This window comes from Urocitellus parryii, chromosome X (genome assembly GCF_045843805.1).
Source record: "Urocitellus parryii isolate mUroPar1 chromosome X, mUroPar1.hap1, whole genome shotgun sequence".
Classification (NCBI taxonomy): domain Eukaryota; kingdom Metazoa; phylum Chordata; class Mammalia; order Rodentia; family Sciuridae; genus Urocitellus; species Urocitellus parryii.
Window position 1 is genome coordinate 127,216,704 of NC_135547.1, and position 23,175 is coordinate 127,239,878.

The 23,175-nt window shown below is 50.2% G+C and overlaps 1 protein-coding gene across 1 annotated transcript in view; it reads left to right on the forward strand.

Annotated features, from left to right (window-relative positions):
- Anos1 (anosmin 1) overlaps positions 1–23,175 on the forward strand; it is a 135,048-nt gene that overhangs the window by 106,248 nt on the left and 5,625 nt on the right. Inside the window, exon 9 of the mRNA XM_077793991.1 lies at positions 19,262–19,408. Coding sequence (XP_077650117.1) covers positions 19,262–19,408 — 147 coding nt within the window. The remainder of the gene's footprint in view (positions 1–19,261; positions 19,409–23,175) is intronic.

Sequence of the window (23,175 nt, forward strand, 5' to 3'; positions counted from 1 at the left end):
AAGAGAGTATGACGGCTAACCTCACAAGAGCTGCTTTATTCTAAAGACAGATTCCCTAGAAATAGCTGCATTCAGCTGACGGATAATCTTGCACCTCTTGTCGATTCAGAAAAGTAATGAAAGCCAAAACACAGAGCAAACTCCCTACATTGCTTGGGTCTCTGGTTATTCTACAGAAGAGACTGTCTTTGTAACAGATGATGTGGGGTAGAGCTGAATGTTTGTCAGGCTTTCACATCTGAAGCTTGATATATGATCTCGTAAACACTACTGTATGACTTCTACAAGAACACTCCATCTTTCACCATGATCCACCTGGAAGTAAAGAGTAATTAGAACTTTACACTCTAAGCAAGAGAAATTATATTTTATAGGAAGTGGGGGAGCAGTAACTGTCCGCATATAAATTACTTTTTGAGTTATATTCTTCCAGGTCTGCAGGCTACCAGGGGTTTTAATGATAAATATTTTCATGCAGGCAGAGGCTGAATGTGCATGCAGTTTCATAAAAGTTTCCCTTGAAGGCTGTAGGAGGTAACTCTATCTTTAATGGAAATGTAGTGTGCTTCCTTGGAGGCAGGGGGAATAACTCCAAGGTTGACAGACTGTCAATATTTTATTGTTCCCTCCTGCAACTGGAAAATTCTCCTGACTTTGCAAAATATGAAAAAAAAAAATGGAAAGAATACTCTGAATACCTTAATTTGTAAAGTTAGTTTCAATTTGGGTGTTGTTTGAAAAAAATAGCACGAATCTTTGATTTTCTGAGTACTTAGGACTACTATCGAGTAGAAAGCAGACTTCATGCCAGAGTGGAAGAGACGGTCCTATAAACTCAGACACACACTCTAGCATTTCAGCGTTCACGGTGTGTGTGTGTGTGTGTGTCTGTCCCGCAGCCCTGGCACACTTGAGCCACCCTGCTTGTGAATGGATTTCTGCCCTCCATCTCTTCCAGTCAAACCACAGTGGTTCCATCCCAAGGTCTGCAAAAGTAAGTCCTTACCTCCCTAGTGAAAGATTAAAGTTGGCACAGGATTTAAAAGCAAACAGCAAGACAAAATTCACATCGACAAAAGACGTAGCATCTTGACGGCCAGCTTTATTATCTGCTGGGGAAGATCAAAGACGTTCAAAGACTTTAGCGATGGAAAAGGCCCCGTGAGCACCTTGACTGCTGAATGTGAGCTTAGTAAAGACATAGGGTAGAACTGGGATCAGGTCACTCCATGCTGGTGGCCACCACCATTAGACCTGGGGCACTGTGCATCACCATTAGCAGTCATTGAGACAGGTCAGCTATTGGGCACAGCAAGAAAATTTAAAAAAAAAAAATGGAGAAGAGGTATTACCTACAGAGATTAAGGACAGAAATGGAGCTAGCTGCCAAGCAAAGCTGTCCCCAATCAAAGGAGCATGGAATTTTATTCTGGGAGTCTGTCCATATTCACTTTGGGGCTGGGCCTGTCCCTGAGCAGGTCTGGGTGAGGATGTACATTTCTGATACCGTCAGTTCAGGATCACGGTTGGAGAAAAGAAGTTGGTGGACACATGTCTGTGCATGTTGAGCTTAAAGTCATTGTGAAAGGTTCAGACGGGGAACACAGACATTTCAAGGTGGCAGACTTGAGCCCTCTGGGCATGCTCAGTTCAGGTCACAGAGACGGCAGGTATGAACCTTTCTAGAAAACCTCAGTTCAATAGGAAAGGATCCAAGCATTATCTTGGAACCTAAAAGAAAACAATAAATAAATAAAGAGTGGTCCCGGGATCTTAGATGTCACGGCTGGTTCTTTGTTTCTCCAAACAGTTTGAGCTAGAATAAAACCAACACCATATTGAAGATGTGTTAGGAATTGGCCTGTAAACGTGCCTGTCCCACTTAGTAGCTAACAGACTCAGTCCCTGGCTGGGAGGACATATTTTAGCCCCAGACAGCTCTGGGATTCAATCTCCATTACTGTTTGCTTGGAAGTTTGTCCAACTGGATGTGATTTTTAATATTTGTTCAAGTGCTCCTTTTCCTCATCTGTAGTGTATGCTAACAGCTCTTTCTCAGAGATGTGCAAACCAGGGCCCAGGGGCCACACCCACCCTAAACCTGTTTGGAACCTAAGGTTTTCCTGGAATGCAGTCACACTTGCTTTCCTATCCCATCTGGCTCTTCTAGAAACCTCTCTTCACATCACAGAGCTGGGGATCCTTTCTTAAATAAGGAATTGGCCAAAAAATGACGTCCCATGGGGTGAAGACAGGTCTCTCCTTCCCTTCCACCCACCGGCTGACCCCACCCTAAGTGCCAGACACTTGGCCCTGTGTGACCTCAAAGCTTTGGACACTTCCTCAGTGAGTCTAGTACTGTCTTCTCCACTCAGTCCTCATTTTAAACCTGGGTGAATGGGTGCCGCACTCTTGTTGCCTCCTTAGTTTCTGTATTTTGTCCCCATCCCCTTCCATTTTAGCATTTGGGACTTCCCAATTGCTTTCTCATAGGTGTGCTTTGAAAAGGAAATTTTCTTCAAAAAAGAGGGATACACACACAACCTTTAATAGACTTACAAGCAGTGCAATCCATTCCCCAACAACCCATCGACCATTTGTTTTTTAAATTGAAAGTTTCCAACCATCAGTGGGAAAAGCGCCTCACTCTACTCCAAGATGACCAATAGAAATGAAGGAAAGGACATGGCACTGGTGTTGGGAGAGGAAGCCCATCATAATGAACATGTAGAGCTGAACACTATGGGAAAGTCCATATAAAATCAACACCGCCAGGGGAAATAGATCCTCCTGGATCATCTTAGCCATTTCCTTCAACACTAAATTGAAAAAGTGACATTAACATCCGTCCATCTCAGGAGATGAAACATCACCATCTTTCCTGATAAAATGAACTGTTTTTCCCTAAAAGAGCATCCCAGTGTGCTAGGATCAGTTTGGGGGACAGGTTTCTAAGGGTTGAGCCCAGGGGCAGGCGCTTAACTACTAAGCCACATACCCAACCCTTTTCCCCCGAAATCTACAGACATGGTCTTGCTAAACTGCTTAGCGCCTCACTAGTTGCTGAGGCTGGCCTCAAACTTGCTATCCTCCTGCCTCAGACTCCTGAGCTGGTGCCCCTGCAGGTGGGCTCCACCACGCCCAGCTATGTCCATGTTGACCGTGTGGCCAGCGCCCCTCTCCAATAGCTGAAATGGTTAAGTGGAATTGCCCACTGGATTGGTTTAAGAGGTGAGGATTAACAAGATTCTGGGTGTGCCCAGGAGGGTGTGTCTAGGAGTGATTGGCTTCTGGCCGAGCCAATGGGAGAGGAGACCGTCCCTAAGGGGAGGGGGGCGCTCAGATCAACAGGATGACTGTTTGCATGGCACAGGGAGGGGCTCTTGATGGGTCCTGCGACCCACTCAGGTTGTGGACTCTGGCTTCTCCCCTCTTCCCAAGTGGACTTTGCCAGTGATTCTGCAGGGAGTTTCCAGAAGCCTTGGGTCTTGGACCAGGGAAGAGGGTGGATCCCTCTGGTCCTGGGCCCAGCCTCCTGGATGGTGCGGCTCCTGGTCCTCCCAGCTGTCCAGCCTGCAGCCGGCGGCTGCGGTGGACTCTCCAGCGTCTGGTGGCAGGAGCCCACCTCCTAAGTCCCCTTTTTACATTTCCTGTGAATTCTAAAGAAGTAGAAGCAGGAGCGAGGCCCTGCTGGGACCCGCAGTGGAAGGACAGGGGATGAGGCCTCCCTGGCCCTCCCGAGAGCCCCAGGTCCCCGCGGGTTCCGCTCACTGTGACATCCAGGCGTTCTGGGGCCTCTGGGGTCCTAGCAACCGGGCTCCGCTGGACACCAGCGCCACTTGGACAGTGTCCCTTTGGTCTCTGATCTCGACGCCTCCCATCCCGCAGCAGCCCCCCCCGCAGCGCCCTCATGGGCGGCTCCCTGACCAGGTACCTAAAAGGTCACCCGCGCAGCCCCTGGACCGCGCCGCTGCCCCCCGGCTGCGCGCAGGAGCCCGGTTCTGCCAGCCCCAGGCCGCGGCGCTGGGACCCGGGCCTCTTCCATCCCGAGCTCGCCTTCCCGGGCTTCTTCGTCCTCTCCCGCACCCTGCCCCCGCTCGTGCCCGCCGACCTCCCCGCGGCGGCGCAGCCCACTGAGCCCCAGCCGTCCCTCTGGGAGCTCCTGAAGCAGGGACGCAGCTCTCCTCGCCCCGATCACACCAAGCCTCCAGCACCCAGGAGGCGCCCCGGGGCCCACAGCCCCGTCACAGTCCTCATCAGAGCCCCCCAGCGCCCAGGGAGCCGCTACAAGTGCCCACCCGTGGCGCCCAGCCCAGACCCGTGCGCCAAGGCCACGGTGCTCCAGGCCCTGAGCCAGTGCCCCAAGGGCAAGAGGAAGTTTGATGGGCCCCTCTGGTTTGAGCTGCCGGAGCCCGAGGCCCCCGAGCCCAAGGTCCCTAAGCTTGAGGTTTCAGAGCCCCCTCGGAGCCCGGAGACCCCGAAGAGCCCGGAGCCCCCGAAGAGCCCGGAGCCCCCGAAGACCCGGGAGCCCACGAAGACCCGGAAACGCAGGCCCTCGGCTTTCCTCCCGGTGATCAGCAAGGGAAGGACGCGGCCCTTCGCGCCCCAGCCGGGTCCTCTGTCGCGAGCCCTGCGCCCAGGGCGCAGGAGACCCAGGCAGGGCCGGCCCCGGAGACGTCCCTCGCCTGCTGCTGCCCGCTGTGTCCCCCGGTGCAGGCACCACCCTGGCCAAGGACACCGTCTTGCAGCTGGAGACCCGGGAGCAAGTGCCCCCCAGTCCAGGGGCCTCGGGCCTGGCCGCCCTGCTCAGCAGCCTCAGCAGAGGGGCCCCCCTGAGCCTCCAAGGCCGCCCAGCCCCATGGTGCCCCTGACGGCCCCCAGAGGGCCCGACGGCCGCCTTCTGTTCAGATACAGACCTACAGTCACCATCGTCTCCTACTGACTCCCTCTACCCCACGGGGAGGCTTTGGCCACCCGCGGACTGGCCACTGCTTGGACTCACAGGTCTGCCACCCTCGGCCTTCCTCTGTGTCACCTGAGGAGCCCCCACTCTAAGAGACTGTTGTCCCCTCACCCCTGGCCGCCCACTCCCGCTTCTCCCTGGGAAGAGACTGACCAGGAAGGCGGCCTCCGCCCCACGTGCCCATTTCATAGAGTAGTAATAAGAATAATGAAGGTTTGTTCTCCTAGAGATTGTCCTGTTCTTTCTTCCCAAGACTCTCCCCTGGAGGTTCTCCAACTGGACACTGTAGAGGGTGGGGCCTGACCTTCTGGTGGTTGGTGCTGTCCTGTGCATGGGAGGGGGGACCAGCAGCCCTGGTCTCTGAGGGGCAGCTGAGCCAATCCACAGTGTCTCCAGGCAACTTCCAAACAACCAAATCGCCCCCAGTTCAAGACACCAATCTACAGCTAAGTCCCCCCCCCCAAAAAAAAAGGAAAGAAAAGTTGAAATATCTATAACCTGCTTTCAGATAAAAAAGACTAAAAGTATCAAGTGCTATACAAACTGCTCAGTTTGTATAGCACAATGTCTGTTGCAGGATGTAGGTTACATGACTATTAGTCAATGTTCTCAGGATCTCCTTGTTTCAGACTCATGTGTGCATCTCTACGTTTACATAGCTTACAGGCTGTTCATCAAATATGTGGTAGATTAGTCACTTATTAACAAAGTTAGTTGAAACATTTTGAAATATTAATGGGCACGTTAATAATTATAATGGAATAATTTTGTATTACTTAAGACAGTTAATATTATTCCGTTATATAAATTACACAAAAAGTATGAAAGTGTGTTTCTGACTTGGTAAAGAAGGACAGACACCAGGCTCAGGTCCTTTGGACACTCTGCCTGGGCTGTGCTTTCTATTCAGAGTCTCTCTACCGGGGACTGAAACTTGAGCTTCCTGGTCTTCCTGTTGAGAGGCAGGGGATACAGCTGCAACCCAAGTGGTGCCTGTTCCATGGAGCTTGCTAGAGACAGAAGAGAAACAAAGTAGATACAGCAACACACTTTGGGTGGGACTGGAGGGATGGCCAGTTCTCTTAGACAAAAAATATGGGGTTTCTAGAGTTTCTAGGGGGAAACTGAAAAAACCCAACTTGTAGCTTGGAAGTTTGCATCATTCAAGTCTGGGATGGAAAGGGCATAGCACGTGAATGACGTAAGAGAAGGGCTTTGGAGTCTGATTGTATCAACTGAGATACTTTGGGCATTTGGGGTGGGACATCCCCTGTAGGGTAAGACTGTTCAGAACCTTGGCTTCGTTTTTTCTCTCTGGTCTCACCTGTAAATGCTACAGCTCTCTTCAGTCGTGGATGTAGGTCCAAGCCCCAGCACCCACTCTACCCCATGCCCGCGCACGTACACACACACACACATACACACACACACACACACACACACACACACACACAAATGCTGCATAGAGTCTACACCATGCCCAGGTAAAGACGCTACTTTATTTTCTTCTTCTTTTACCTTAGAAGTTCTGCTCTTTGAGTAGCTCTAGAGTTTACAAAATAGTGAGTTCTTTGAAAGGCTGCCCTGATGTTGTGATGCTTGTTTCTGTGGCCGTGAATCCCAAAGCCTCTTTCCCCAGGATTTCTATTTCAGCTGTCAGGTAAGGGTTAATGTTGTGGGGTCCTGCCCATTGCTGTGAGGGGGTCCAGCAGCCTCCCTGGCCTCTACCCCCTAGGTGCTAGCAGCACCTGTCTGATTTCAGAGTAGCCCCCACCCAACCAAGCAAAGAAGTCAACAGTACTTCTATGTCCTTCCAACATCTGCAGCCCAGTGGGGACCCAGAATGGCCTCACGCTGAGAACCCTTGTTACATAGCAGCTTTCTGTCTCTGCAATCTCTCTCTCTCTCTCTCTCTCTCTCTCTCTCTCTCTCTCTCTCTCTCTTAAATCTGAAATTCCTTGGGGATGGGGATGGGGCTAGGTGGTAGAACATTGGCGAGCACATTGTGAGGCCCAGGGTTTGCTCTCCGGCCCTGCTAACAAAAGAGAATAAATCAAAATTTATTTCGAGGGCTGAGGTGGGAGCTCAGTAGCAGAGCTCAGGCTTAGCAAGCATGAAGCCCTGGGCTCCATCCCCAGCTCCACACACACGAAATCTTATGATTATTTCAAATTAAATATGTACATATCATAAGAAGAAATGTGGGCATATTTGAGCAAGAACTAAGCAGTTATTGAAGAAGTTGCCTGGGCAAAGTGAACTACAGGTATAACTCGACAAAGCCGAGGGTAAATGGCAAGTTCTGACTGGAGTCATTGAAAATGACATCACCAATGCAAAGGTACCTTGAAATCTGAAGACCTATATGACTTCTGACATACAAAATATGCCATGAATATCAGTTTAGAATGTGTGACTGGTAAAGCAATAAACAATTCGGCTCAAATAATTACAGCAGGAGGTCCAGAGATGAACCAGGTTCCTGGAGTGGGCTCTGAATGGTGTCCATCAATCAGAGGGACAGATTCCAATCCTAGCAAACACGCACACGGGAAGAAGCATCCTTTGTGCAGTGAGGTGTCCAGTGGGTGCTTCCTGCTGTGCACTGGGTTGTCCCTGCTCACCAGCCAGTGTCTCAGGTCACAGGACCCAGCTGTGAAGGTGGACAGCTTCCCCTTTAGGAGACTCATGGTCCACGAGAAAACCCTTAGCTCTGGGAGCCTGCTCGACAGGCCCTGGGTGCCAGGCCATGGACTTGGTAGCCGGGTCCTCACTAAACTGCCGGTTCTTGATGGAGTTGCTTCCCAAGATCCACTAGTCCAGTGCATTGGGCCTGGTCAAAGTCCACAGATCCTGTATCTGGAGAGAAGGGAGGGGGTAAGTCCTGGACGGTGCTGCCCACTCCCTGGGCACCAGGCAATCTGAAGACAGCTCTATCACCACACACGGCTGCTCCCTCATCAGAGGAGGAACCAAAGGCAAGACTGGAAGAGTCTTTTCTCTGGGCTTCGAGTCATTCAGAGGCACATGGCCTTGGGTTCCTCAAAGAACCTATGCAGCTCAGAAAGCGCCTCATAGTGTGCTGGGTAGTGTGCTGGGTAGTGTGCTGGGTACTGTGCTGGGTAGTATCCTGGCTAGTGTGCTAGGTAGTGTCCTGGGTAGTGTGCTAGGTAGTGTGCTGGGTACGATACTGGGTAGTGTGCTGGGTACTGTGCTGGGTAGTGTGCTGGATGCTATGCTGGGTAGTGTGCTGGGTAGTGTGCTAGGTAGTATCCTGGCTAGTGTGCTAGGTAGTGTCCTGGGTAGTGTGCTAGGTAGTGTGCTGGGTAGTGTGCTGGGTAGTGTGCTGGATGCTGTGCTGGGTAGTGTGCTGGGTAGTGTGCTGGGTAGTGTGCTAGGTAGTGTGCTGGGTACTATACTGGGTATTGTGCTAGGTAGTGTGCTGGGTACTGTGATGGGTAGTGTACTGGGTAGTGTGCTGGGAAGTGTGCTGGGTAGTGTGCTAGGTAGTGTGCTGGGTACTGTGCTGGGAAGTGTGCTGGGTAGTGTGCTGGGAAGTGTGCTGGGTAGTGTGCTGGTTTACTGTGCTGGGTACTGTGCTGGGTAGTGTGCTGGGTAGTGTGCTAGGTAGTGTGCTGGGTAGTGTGCTGGGTAGTATCCTGGGTAGTGTGCTAGGTAGTGTGCTGGATGCTGTGTTGGGTAGTGTGCTGGTTAGTGTTCTGGGTAGTGTGCTGGGTAGTGTGCTAGGTAGTGTGCTGGGTACTGTGCTGGGTAGTGTGCTAGGTAGTGTGCTAGATAGTGTCCTGGGTAGTGTGCTGGGTAGTGTGCTGGATACTGTGCTGGATACTGTGCTGGGTAGTGTGCTGGGAAGTGTGCTGGATGCTGTGCTGGGTAGTGTGCTGGGTACTGTGCTGGGTACTGTGCTGGGTAGTGCAGTAAGAACAGTTTGCCAAATGTATCAGCACATTGGCATGGAGGTACTTGCAGACTGAGAACTTGGTCTTCTCGGCGGGCGGAGGTGGGGAAGAGGTCATCAGTGTTTTGAAACCGTTCAGTGACTTTCTCCACGGAGAACCAAGCAATGACACCTGAATTGGTGGGAGGGTTGGTGGTTGGTCCCCACGTCCCCTCCCCTGGCTGAAGGCCAACCGTCCAGAACCCTGAGGCCAGCACCAGCTGTTGCTGCTGCAGCTGACGAGAGGATCCTGGTGAATGTGAACCTGGAGAATTGGGCTGAAAAGTCCCGCAGGCACGCGGAGGCCGGGCCATTCCCAGGCTCCAGCTGGCAGCTGCAGGAAGGGCCTGGCTTGTGCGTGGGCCTCCTTGTGGCGGGAGGAGGTGACAGGGAGGGTTCTAGGTCAGCGGCAGGAGAAGTAGCCCAGTGCAAAGTGGAGCAGTGCCAAGGGGGACCCGAGGTGCGAGTCCTGAGGGCCTCGGGGTAGAGTTCCTGAGGACAGGCCCCCCTGGGCTTGTTCACAGCGGAAGCCGCAGGACCTGGGTCTCTGCCAGCCACCTCACCTGTCTCCTCTCAGTCATTCACGAGGCAAGGGTCACTATCCCCCCTCACAGAGGAGAATGCTGGGACCTGACCCACAGTCGGGGCTGTCAGGTGGGGGAGGTGGGCTTCAGTCCTCTCTGAACCTCTGTGTCTTCCTCTGTACAGAGCGGGCACCAGGGAAATGTTGGTTGGACAGAAGGATGGAGGAGGGACACTGGGGTGGGGGACACTGGCAACAGAGAGCGGGGGCTGACGGCAGAGGAGGGAGAGGCCTTGGCGTCCGGTGGCACCCTCTACACATTGCACTAAGTGAGTGTTATTTTTTCAAAATAAATATAGAGCATATTAAAGAGGGCCAATATCTCCCAAGCTGAATAAAGGGTCACTTTTGAGAGATCTACAAAATAAATAAATGGATTAATTAATTACAAGAAAGGTGCTTGGACAATAACTAGATGTACTCAGATCCAAGATGTGGACGCACAGATGTTTAAGGATGATCTAAGTAATGAGACTGAAATGTTAAACCTGGGCAAGGGGGAGCCACGTCTATGTCCCCTGCAGGTGCGTCCACCCTGGGAGCCTCCTTCCACAGCACGAGGCTGCGTGCGAGAGGAGGAAGACAGGGTGGAGCAGGGGCCTGTTTTCCTGTGTTCGCTGCACCCCATCCACAGGTCTGTGGTTTAGGAGATGAAGCAACATTCCTTCACTCACCAGGACTCCCTAAGACCTAAATCAGCCACTGGGGTTAAGAAGAGCGACTACTAAAAAGAGCATTTGAACTTTTGTATCAGGTGTAGAGTTTGGTGATGCTTCAAAAACATCATCTAATTCCTTTCAGGCTTAGTCCATCTCCTGCCCAGGCTGACGTCCTGGGCACACACCCTGTGCACTCACAGAAGCCTCTGACCTCCAAGGGACTCAGCCTTGGTTGAAAAACCTGCTGTTGCACTCTTGAAATGTTGATCCGTTTTTGAAGAAGGGGCCTTCCATTGTAATTTTGCCCTGGGCCCTGCAGATACATAGCTTATGCTGGTTTCTACAGCTAGAGATCCGCACCCTGGGAATTCCATGCAACCTGAGAATACACCACACTCCTGGGCCTCTCCTTTATGCATCAGAGTGTTGGACAAATGTTACGTGTCATTCAATGGTTACGTTGAGAGGTTCTCCCAGCAGCTCAGGAGGCTGAGGCCGGAGGATCATGAGTTCAAAGCCAGCCTCAGCCAAACTGAGGCCCAAAAGCAACTCAGGGAGACCCTGGCTCTAAACAGAATACAAAATAGCGCTGGGGATGTGGCTCAGTGGTGGAGTGCCCCTGAATTCAGTACCAAATAAAAACAAAAACAAATTAGTTCCAAATTGGACATTTGAAAAAAATAGCATGAAACTTTGATTTTTTTTAGTATTTATGACTACTCTGGAGTAGAAAGCAAGACTTCACACCAAAGTGGAAGAGGCGTTCTTATACACTCAGAGACACGCCCCAACACCTCAGCAGGCACAGTGTCGGCCTGTGCTTTGGCCTTAGCACACTTGAGTGACCCTTCTTGTGGATACATTTCTGCTCTCCATTTCGTCCAGAAAATCAACAGTGATTCAATCTTGACGTAGTCTCCTTACTATCCTGTTGGCCATCTGCTGGAGAATCGCACGCACACATTTTAGAAATGTGAGTGGCTGTGAGCGTCTTGACTCCTGAAGTTGTTATTTAGTAAAGAATTGGGGTGTCCCTGGGAGAATTCTGTCACTCCTGGGGGTGGTGACAATGACATGGGTTAGGCCTGGGGACCTGTGAATTTTCTCTCTCCTGCTTGTTCCTCTGCCCTGCACTGAAGCTCATTGGCCACACGGGCTCATTCCAGCTCCGTCAACTAACATTATAAATACGGGTCTGACTCATTCATGTCCAGTGTCACATCTCCTTGAAGCAGATCCTGGATATAGGTCACTTAGTGGGCAGGTCACTCCTAGGAAACAACAGACAGGCCAAGCCAAGTGTCTTCGACAGCCCCAAGTCTCCCTAATGCACCCTACCGTCCCCTGCTGAGGGGCAAAAAGAAGTTGGTGGTCACATGTCTGTGCATGCTCAGCTCAAAGTCACTGTGAAAGGTTCAGACAGGGAACACAGACATTTCAAGGGGGCAGACTTGAGCCCTCTGGGCATGCTCAGTTCAGGTCACAGAGACGGCAGGTGTGAACCTTTCTAGAAAACCTCAGTTCAATAGGAAAGGATCCAAGCATTATCTTGGAACCTAAAAGAAAACAATAAATAAATAAAGAGTGGTCCCGGGATCTTAGATGGCACGGCTGGTTCTTTGTTTCTCCAAACAGTTTGAGCTAGAATAAAACCAACACCATATTGAAGATGTGTTAGGAATTGGCCTGTAAACGTGCCTGTCCCACTTAGTAGCTAACAGACTCAGTCCCTGGCTGGGAGGACATATTTTAGCCCCAGACAGCTCTGGGATTCAATCTCCATTACTGTTTGCTTGGAAGTTTGACAAACTGGATGTGATTTTTAATATTTGTTCAAGTGCTCCTTTTCCTCATCTGTAGTGTATGCTAACAGCTCTTTCTCAGAGATGTGCAAACCAGGGCCCAGGGGCCACACCCACCCTAAACCTGTTTGGAACCTAAGGTTTTCCTGGAATTCAGTCACACTTGCTTTCCTATCCCATCTGGCTCTTCTAGAAACCTCTCTTCACATCACAGAGCTGGGGATCCTTTCTTAAATAAGGAATTGGCCAAAAAATGACGTCCCATGGGGTGAAGACAGGTATCTCCTTCCCTTCCACCCACCGGCTGTCCCCACCCTAAGTGCCAGACACTTGGCCCTGTGTGACCTCAAAGCTTTGGACACTTCCTCAGTGAGTCTAGTACTGTCTTCTCCACTCAGTCCTCATTTTAAACCTGGGTGAACGGGTGCCGCACTCTTGTTGCCTCCTTAGTTTCTGTATTTTGTCCCCATCCCCTTCCATTTTAGCATTTGGGACTTCCCAATTGCTTTCTCATAGGTGTGCTTTGAAAAGGAAATTTTCTCCAAAAATGATTGCTACACACCACCTTCAACAGACTTCCAAACACTACAATGGATTCCCCGACAACCCGTTGACAATTGTTTTTGAAGTTAAATATTTCCAACCATCAGTGGGAAATGCGCCTCACTCTACTCCAAGGTTAACAATGGAAATGAAGGAAACCGTCATATATGAACACGTGGAGCTGACCATTACGGGAAAGTCCATGTAAAATCAACACTGCCCGCATAAATAGATCATCCTGGGTGATCTTAGCCATTTCCATAAAAGCTAAATTGCAAAAAGTGATATTAACAACCATCTCAGGAGAATGCAACATAACCATCTTCCCTGATAAGATTAGTTGTTTATTTTTCCCTAAGAGCGTATCCCAGTGTATTATGGTCAGTTTGGGGGAGAGGTTTCTAGGGGTTGAACACAGGGGCAGGCACTTAACTACTAAGCCACATACCCAACCCTTTTCCCCCTAAATCTACAGACATGGTCTTGCTAAACTGCTTAGCACCTCACTAGTTGCTGAGGCTGGCCTCAAACTTGCTATCCTCCTGCCTCAGACTCCTGAGCTGGTGCCCCTGCAGGCGGGCTCTACCACGCCCAGCTATGTCCATGTTGACAGTGCGGCCAGCGCCCCTCTCTAATAGCTGAAATGGTTAAGTGGAATTGCCAGCTGGATTGGTTTAAGAGGTGAGGATTAACAAGATTCTGGGTGTGTCCAGGAGGGTGTGTCTAGGAGTGATTGGCTTCTGGATGAGCCAATGGGAGAGGAGACCCTCCCTGGGGGGGGGCGCTCAGATCAATAGGATGACTGTTTGCATGGCACAGGGAGGCCCCAGGAGAGCTCCCTTCTTCTCCAAGGGGCTCTTGATGGGTCCTGCGACCCACTCAGGTTGTGGACTCTGGCTTCTCCCCTCTTCCCAAGTGGACTGTGCCCGTGATTCTGCAGGGAGTTTCCAGAAGCCTTGGGTCTTGGACCAGGGAAGATGGTGGACCCTCTTGTTCGGGGGCCCAGCCTCCTGGATGGTGCGCCTCCTGGTTCTCCCAGCTGTCCAGCCTGCAGACGGCCCCGCGGTGGACTCTCCAGCGTCTGGTCGCAGGAGCCCACCTCATAAGTCCCCCTTTTTATCATTGTGCCTCCTGTGGGTTCGGTTCCTCCGGGGAATCCTAATCCCATCGCTGACTGCAGAAATTCTTCTCCGGTGAAAGGAGAAGCAGGTCAAGGCCCTCCCACCCAGAGCGCGTGTGCAGGAGCCGCAGAGCCAGGAGACAGGACTGCGCTCTGGCTGCCCTCCAGAGAGGGTGGGGCCTGGGCTGTTGCCTCCTGCTGTGACGTCCTAGTGTCCTCAAGGTTGGGGGACATAGCAACCGGGGTCCCACCCGCTTGGCTTGCCTGGACACCAAGCACCACTTGAACAGTGTACTGTGGCTTCTCATCTCGAAGCGACTCGTTGGGAAGCAGCCCCCGCAGCCCCGCGCTCATGGGCGGCTCCCTGGCCAGGTGCCTGCACAGGTGCCTGCACACCGCCTGGGCCGCGCTGCCGTCCTGCCGCGCGCAGCAGCCCGGTTCTGCCAGGCCCAGGTCCGTGCGCCGTCCCCCGGACCCAGGGCTCTTCCATCCTGCCCTCATCTTCCCGGGGTTCTTCGTCCTCTCCCGAACTCTGCCCCGCATCGTGCCAAAGACCGAGCCAACTGAAGGCCCCAGGCCAGCGGACCCCCCGGATGCCCAGCCCGGGGCGCCCAAGCCCCCTCTCTGGCCGCTCTTGAAGGCGCGGCTGAGCGCTCCTGGCCCCGGCCACACCAAGCGAGGGCCTCCGGGTGCCCAGAGGCGCCGTGGGATCCGCAGCCCGGTCACAGTCCTCATGGACCCTCCCCAGCGCCCAGGGACCCGCTACGAGTGCCCACCCGTGGCGCCTATGCCAGACCCGTGCGCCACGACCACCGTGCTCCAGGCCCTCAGCCAGTGCCCCAAGGGCAGAAAGAAGGTGGACGGTCCTCTCTGGTTTGAGAAGCCAGAGCCTGAGGTCCCCAAGCCCCCGGTCGCCAAGCCCCAAGTCCCCAAGCCCGAGGATCCTAAGCTACAGGTTCCAGAGCCCCCGAAGACCCCGGAGCCCCGACCATCTGCTTTCGTGCCTGTGATCAGCAAGGGAGGGGTGCGGCCCTTCGCACCCCAGCCGGAACCTCTCACCAGAATCTTGCGCCCAGTGCCCAGGAGACCCAGGCAGGGCCTGCCCTCCAGCGACCCCTTGGCTGGCCGTGCCCGCTGTGTCCCCTGGTGCAGGCACTGCACCGGCCAAGGACACTGTCTTGCAGCTGGAGACCCGGGCGCAGGTGCCCCCCAGTCCAGGGGCCTCGGGCCTGGCCGCCCTGCTCAGCAGCCTCAGCAGAAGAGCCGCCCCCCTGAGCCCCGAAGACCACCCAGCCCGATGGTGCCCCTGACGGCCCCCAGAGGGCCCGACGGCCACCTTCTGTTCAGATACAGACCTACAGTCACCATCGTCTCCTACTGACTCCGCTCTACCCCACGGGGAGGCTTTGGCCACCCGCAGACTGGCCACTGCTTGGACTCACAGGTCTGCCACCCTCAGCCTTCCTCTGTGTCACCTGAGGAGCCCCCACTCTAGGAGACTGTTGTCCCCTCACCCCTGGCCGCCCACTCCCGCTTCTCCCTGGGAAGAGACTGACCAGGGAGGCGGCCTCCGCCCCACGTGCCCATTTCTTAGTAAAGTGTTGCTTCTTGTTTCATGGAGTAGTAATGAGAAGAGTGAAGGTTTGTTCTCCTAGAGATTGTCCTGTTCTTTCTTCCCAAGACTCTCCCCTGGAGGTTCTCCAACTGGACACTGTAGAGGGTGGGGCCAGACCTTCTGGTGGTTGGTGCTGTCCTGTGCATCAGAGGGGGGACCAGCAGCCCTGGTCTCTGAGGGGCAGCTGAGCCAATCCACAGTGTCTCCAGCCAATTTCCAATGGCTCACTTGGCTCTCGGTGGAAGCCACCCATCTAGCTAATTTACAAGAAGAAAAGGGTAAATTTTAATCATGTGCTTTCAAGTAAGAAAGATTAGAAGTATAATAATTTGTGTAGCACACTGTCATTTGTACAAATTATGTTACATAACTATCCGTCAATGTTCTCAGGATGTCCTCTGTAACATACTGATGGGTTTATCTCTACATTTACATAGCTTAGATGTTGTCAATTAAATATGAACTTACCTTTTATCAATGAAGTTGGTTAAACTATTTTAAAATAGTAATGGGCACATTACTAATGATAACATAATATATTCTATATTCTGTAACATAGCTAATATTATTCCATTATATAAATGATACAGAAAGTATGAAATTATGTATCTGACGTGATAAAGAAGGGCAGAAACCAGGCCCAGAGCCTTTGGACACTTTGCCTGGGCTGATCTTTGTATGCAAAGTCTCCACACAGTATTGGAACTTGAGCCTCATGGTCTTCCTGTTGAGAGGCAGGGGACACAGCTCTAACCCAAGCCGTCCCTCTTCCCATGGAGCGTGGTGTCCAGGGTGGAGACAGAAGAGAGACCAGGAAATGCACAAACACACTTTGGGGTGGGGCTGGAGGGATGGCAAGCTCTGAGAGAAAAATCGTGGGCTTTCTAGAGTTTCTCAGGGAAACCGAAAAATTTTTTTTAAAAAGTCAACCTTGTAGCTTGAAAGTTTGCATCATTCATGTCTGGGATGGACAGGGCACTGTGTGTCAATGACAGAGAAGAAGGGCTTTGGCCTCTGATTGTATCAACTGAGACACTCTGGGCACTTGGGATGGGCTGTCCCCTGTAGGATAGGATTGTCCTGAATCTTGGGGTCCATTATTTCTCTCTGGTCTCTCCTGTAAATGCTACAGCTCTCTCCAGTCTTGGATGTAGGTCCAACCTCCAACACCCACTCTACCCCATCCCTGGGCACATGCACACACACAAACACACACACACACACACACACACACATTTCTGGGTGGAGCCAATACTAGGTGGTTAAACTGCCAGGCAGCCCGGCTCTTCATCTGTAGCAGCAAAGTTGCCATGCACAGAGGTTACCCCAAACCTTGAGGCTCTATTTCAAGAAAATTTATGAATGAAGACTGAATTTGGAAATCTGGGTAATTTTCAGGTACCACAGACCCCTTCTCTGTCTCTGTCAGACACTTAAGTGTGTCAGTGTCAGGGTCACCGTGTGAGTGGTCCAGGCTGGACGTGGCCCTCGGGCCGTGGGGTGCGGAGCCTGGGGTGCCCGTCCTGTGTCCCACACACAGCACACAGCAGGCCTTCAGGGCAGGGCCCTTCATTCCTGAGCTCCGACCTCCAGGTCACAGGGAAGGAAGGAGGACATGGTCCCCCCCACTGCCCTTGACTGCTCTGCTGGCCTCCTGCCTCCAGCCTCTGGAGCTGAGGGCTGCCTTCCTGCACCTTCCAGCTCCTGAGGCCAACTGCCCTCTGCCTCTGCCCTGCAGCTGCTCTCCTCCCAGCAGGTCTGGCCCAACCAGGGCCCTGAGTGTGGGGGCAGCCCTTCCCCCTCCAGGCTGTCCTCCCCCCGCACACACTCCCCTCCCCCAGCTTCATCTGGCTCATGGACAAGTGGGGGCAGGAGAGGTGGGACAGACAGACAAGCAAGGCCAAGTGTCTTCCCCTGGCCAGGGCCCTCTGGGGCTCCCTCTAGCTGTTGGTGGCCCTCGGTCCTGGTGGGCATCCATATTCGAAGTGCTCTTTGGGAGCCTCTGGGGACCCCTCTGGGGACCTCTGTCTTGCAGGTACCTCTTACATGGGTGATGCACCCTGACTTCTTCAGACCCCCCACCCAGCATGGCTCGGCCTCCCATGGCCCACTGGCGTGCCATCCTCTCTCTGGAACCCTAGCTCCTGCTCTTCTGGTGGCAACTGGAGAGAGTCCTGAGAAGGTCTTTGTCCGGGGAGCATCCAGCCAGGGGCAGCTGTGCCAGTCTCCGCCCTCACAGATACCTCTGCCCTCTGATTCTATCCGTTCTGTACCTGGCTTGAGGTGCCAGGCCAACATCACTCCAGATGCATAGCTCTGCTATGGAGTGGGCACCATCCAATCCTCATGGCCCCTCTGCCCACACCCCGGCTGACAGTGCTGCTGCATCTGCACAAGAGCCCACCCCTCTGCAGGCCCACTCCTGCTGCCCCTCTAACCCTCTTAGGGAATCCCAGGCTGGCCCTCCACCACCCACTGGGGTCCTGGTGCCCTGACCAGGCCACCTCCCCAGCAGGACCTGCAAAGAGGGCAGCTAAATATGTACCAGTTGTTGGTTTCCAAATAGGGAAATATCTCCAGATATCAGGAGATCCTGAGTTCGGTCTCACTGTGATCCAACTTGACAAGAGTTACTGTATCGAGGGCTGTGTCAAAGGTGGGTGGAAAGAGAGAGGATTCAGCACCCTGTTAGTTACTTGAGTGTCTTTAATCCGTCACTGTACATTTTCCATTCAGGTTATGTTGATCCGACTCTCTGCGCATCTTGGTACCTTCAAATCCTCTGCCATGTTCATAGGACAAGGAGTAAGAAGTAGCCAATCTTCCACATCCCTGTAGCCAGCATCCCTGGAAGGGATATTTCCATTTCTACTGTCTTGGTTTCCTGGGGCTACTGTACCCCACCTCCTCCACAGTGAGGGGCTTCAACAACAGAAATGTATTTTCTCATAGTTCTGCAAGTTGAGTTCAACACCAAGGTGCCAGCGATGCCGATCCTTCTGAGCCTTCCTCCAGTCTTTCCATTAGCATACAGGTGTCCCCTGCCTGTCCTCCCTGGGTCTTAACTCTGTGCACATCTGCATCCGAAACTCCTCTTCCTATAGGACCCCCAGTCTGATCGGATTAGGACCCGACTTTGGCTTGAGAAAATGCATATGCACAGGCCTACCCACATCCGTCATCCGTGTCACTATGCCCCGTACCATTTGTGCTGCTTTTTCATGAAATTCACACAAGTAAAGGTGTAGCCTCATGTGGGGAATCCCAGCAGCTCGGGAGGCTGAGGCAGGAGGATCTCAAGTTCAAAGTCAGTCTCAGCAACTTAGGGAGCCTCAAAGCAACTCAGCGAGACTGTCTCAAAATATATAATTAAAAAGGGCTGGGGATGTGGCTCGGTGGTTAAGAACCCCTGGGATCTATCCCTGGTACAAAAAAAAAAGAGTCAAAGTTTGAATGGTTTATTTCAAAGAAATATTCTGAAATTACATTAGAGCATATTAAATTATATTATTCATCATAGCATATCCTGAGCTCTTGTTGAATATGGAGTTTTTCAAGCTCATATATAAAAGTAAGGGTGACTTTTGCTTTTCTCACTCTCTGAGTATGTCTTGAGAACATTTTTAAATACAGAATAGGAAAAAAAAAAGTCCATGTTTCAAAAGTAGTAATGAACAAGAGCACATTCTTCTTCTTCTTTTAATGCTTATCTACAATGAGAAATGTTACCTGTTCCTGTTTCTGAAGTGCAAACACGGCAAACATAGATGGACTACCAATTTAAGGTCTGGGAATTCTGCGTAACACACCTGTAGGCATTCCAGAGCATTGGGAAGCCGTTGGGGGTCACTATCTCAAACATAAAAGAGCATGCGTTCATCACCTTCCACAGCGACCAAGAGGCCCTGGAAAGAGGGACAGGATCGCGGGAAATACCCCGGAGTTAATATCAGATGGTTCTCAATAAGTCAGTTAAAGTGCTGTTTGTTTTTTTTTTTTTTTTGTTGTTGTTGTTTTGTAGAAGAGCAGGTTGGGGAACCTAGCCAAGCTGGGATCCAAACACAGCCCCCCTTCCAAAGAAGACGGCCCCCGCGCCCCCTGGAAATCGGAGCTCCCTTCTACCAAGACAATCAGCTGCAAGTCAAGGTCTACTGGAAAAAGACAGAAGGTAGGCCCAGAGCTTTTGCTTCACTATTACTTGTGTTAAATGGCACAGTGATATAAATACATATAGGATTTTTTATAATAGGGATTGAACTCAGGGGCCCTCAACCACAGCTCTAATTGTATTTTATTTAGAGACAGAGTCTCCCTGAGTTGCTTTAGTATCTCATTTTTGCTGAGGCTGGCCTTGAACTCACGATCCTCCTGCCTCAGCCTCCCGAGATGCCGGGGTTACAGGTGTGCCACACTGTGCCCAGCTAAATTAATTTTTATTAAAAAAAAAAGAACCATGTTACCTAATTTGGAAAGTATTACCTCAATATCCGTTATTGGAATTGCATGTGGATTGGTGTTCTTTCAGAAGCGGTGTTTCCCCTGGATGTGTGGATATGTGTGCATACAACATACACAATGATTGGCACACAGCATTGCATGGGTATGTGCTATCACCACCCAGTTCTCCTAACATTTTCAAGTGGCTGCATCCTGTGGCTTGTCCTGATGTACCTACCACCTCACTCTTCCAGTACAGCAAGACGTGGAGGTTCCCGTATAATTTCCATTTCATAACCAATGCTATACTGAACACTTCTCCTTGGGATAGATTCTTCTTCTCTGAGCATTTATCTTTGGTATAAATTCCTTTCGTTTCCTTTACCCTGAGGATATTAATTGTGGCAAGAGCACTTTAGAATACATGACATGCAAAATGTAAATGCTTCTATGCGTCTTAAAAACACAAGCAAAACAGGTGGTTTTTAACTGTTCAGTTTTACAAATTCTCATTCTTCTGAAATTATCTTTATTCAGGGCTTTGATGGTTCATAAGGAATATTGCTGTCAGAGTAGCTTTTTGCTCCAGAATTTTCTTTCAAGCTGCTGAGAACTATTCAATAAATAAAGCAACATAGCCCTTATAATTAATGTACTTCATTCCTAGCATAAGTTAATTGAATTTATAATTCATTAAACATTTATTAAATGATTATATAGCAAAATCACATATCCATATTAAAATTCATTTATAAAAATATAACATTAAATTTTATTTGAACTATTGCATTGACCAACTGTTGAATAAAATTATAGAATAATATTAATATCAATTATATTTTCTTAATAATGCTAAAACTTTCCAGTGTGGTGGTGCACACCTGTAATCCCAGCAGCTCAGGAGGCTGAGGCAGGAGGATCCCAAGTTCAAAGCTAGCCTCAACGACTTAGCAAGGCCCTGAGCAACTTAGGGAGAATCTGTCTCAAAATAAAAAATAAAAAGGGCTGGGGATGTGGCTCAGTGGTTGAGTGCCCTTTGGATTCAATCTCTGGTGCCAAATAAATAAAGACATGAAAACGAGTCTTTTTCCAAAGTACTAGGTCTGTACCCAATCAAGCATACATATGCAGGTATTACTTTGGGGAATTTTCATATTTTCCTTTGACATAATTTTTCAGTTTTGAGACAATAGCTCACTGTCTTAACCACTGTAGGCTTATTAATTAGTTTCATGAGACATCCCCAAGTTTTTTACTTGTTTTTACAAATTGCCTCGACAACCCTTAGCCCTTTGCATTTTACCATAACTACTTGAATTAATCCTTCAGTTTCTACAGAAACCTTTTGTGCTTTTTATTAATGTCGCAATTCATCTATGTATCCATGATGGGAGAATTCACATCCTGTTTAAAAATACTGCCCAGCATGGTCGTTCATGCCGATAATCCAAGTGGTTTGGGAGGCAGAGGCGGGAGGATCACAAGTTGGAGGCTAGTCTTGGCAACTTAAGGAGGCCCTACGCAACTTAGCGTGACCCTGTCTCGAAATAAAAATGACAAAACAAAACAAAGCAGGCTAATGTTTTGGTTGAGTGTTTAAGTACTCCTGGGTTCAGTCCCTAGTATCAAATAGATAGGTATACAACTGAGGGCTGGGACATAGCTCAGTTGGTAGAGTGTTTTCCTAGCATGCAAAGGGTCCTGGCTTCAAACTCCAGAACCACAAAAGAAAAAGAATTAAATAATAAAAATACGGAACCTTACAACCTGTAAGCACGGTGGTATATTCCTTTATTCAGATTTTAAATTTTCCTGTCAATCCCGTCTCCTGATCTATTATTGTAAAGAGACAATAAGACCTTTTATTGTGGTTATTCCAAGATGTGTTCATTCTGATCCCCTTATAGACGACATGTGTTCTCTGAGCTTCGTTTTGTCATGTAACCGTCGTGCAATAAGAGACCACATCCAAAAGCAAGGAGGTGACATGGGTTTTAAAACCGATGTCCTTGTGACTTGTGTTTAGCAGCTTGGACAGGGTAGTTGGGTTGTAAGCGGGAGTGCTCTGTGAGAAAGTCTACTCAACACTGAATTTGGGGGATCGCCTATCATCTTTAACCAAATACTTGTCTCGGCTGATGTCGTTGTGGTTTTGGGCTCCTGTGGGCATCAGCTCATTTTTGCTGAGTGATCACAGAACAGGCACTTGGTGTCGGCCTTCCGGCTCCGGACTTGGTGTTTTTACAGCATAAATAGGAAAAATGAGCTCAGAGAGAAAGGGGACTTCATGCTACCATTTTAAGCAGAAGTGCCTAGCAGGGGTCTCCAAATGGTTATGGGTTGTATATAGTGCCCTTCCAAACGTATGTCCCCTCTCGCTGCAGCTGTGACCTTTGGCTCCCAGGACGGCTGTTGTCCTCGGGTACCCCAGCATGCACTCTGGCTCTCAGAGCTGCAATGTCGAGCAACCCAGGGCGCCTGGTCATGAGCCTTTCACGCACGTAGGCGTTTGCAACCAACGGAAAATTCTAGTTCCCTTCACTGACGCTGTGCACGGCGAGTTAGACGTCTTTGAACGCGTCTCATGTTTGAGGCATATTGGAAGTAAACTCCCAAATTTAAAAATACTGTTTCAAGGAACCTGATGCTATTGGTTCGTGGAAGGAAGGGATGGAGTCCAGAAGTAGATTCATTGGGCACTCAGGATAGAATTTCCATGTACAGTTGTACCCTGGTGTCTGCAGGAGATCGGTTCCAAATTCCCTGTGGATCTTCATGTCCTTGATGTAGAATTATTATATTTACACTTAAATGATGCACCTTCTTCTGTATACTTTATATCATCTCTAAGAAACTCGTAACACCTAATACAATGTAAACGCTATATAAAAACTATTTACATACAACTGTTATACTCTTTTCATTTGTATTGCTTTTTACTTTTTATAACAACTGTTATATTCTTTTCATTTGTATTACTTTTTACCAATCTATTGCTATTTTTTCCCAATGTTTCCTACTCATTGTTTGCTTGAACAATGTTGCGTTTAATATTCTGGGTACAGGTCAAGCTCTGCACTCAAATCTAAAGTGTGAGCTCTTAAGATCTCAATAACTTGGAAGAGGAAGGTAGAGACATTTTCTGTAAATGACTGTTGCGGGAGTGAGGGTCTCCAAACGGATTCTTTTTAATTCAGCTCAAAAAACATAAACAAGTGTGAGCGTTGCAGTTTGCCTCTTATTTTTTATTTCATGGAGTTATCTATTTTTTGTGGTATTGGCCTATGAAACCAGGGCCTCCCACATCCTAGGCAAGTCCTCTACCACAGAGCTTCAAAGACTGACCCTGGTTTGTCTTTTTAAAAGAAATCTCCTCCAATTGGCCTTTTGGAGCACCATTTGAAATCATGGAGGAGGCTGGGCCGGGGGGCACACACCTAGAATCCCAGTGACTCAGGAGGCTGAGGCAGGAGGATCACAAGTTCAAGGCCAGCCTCA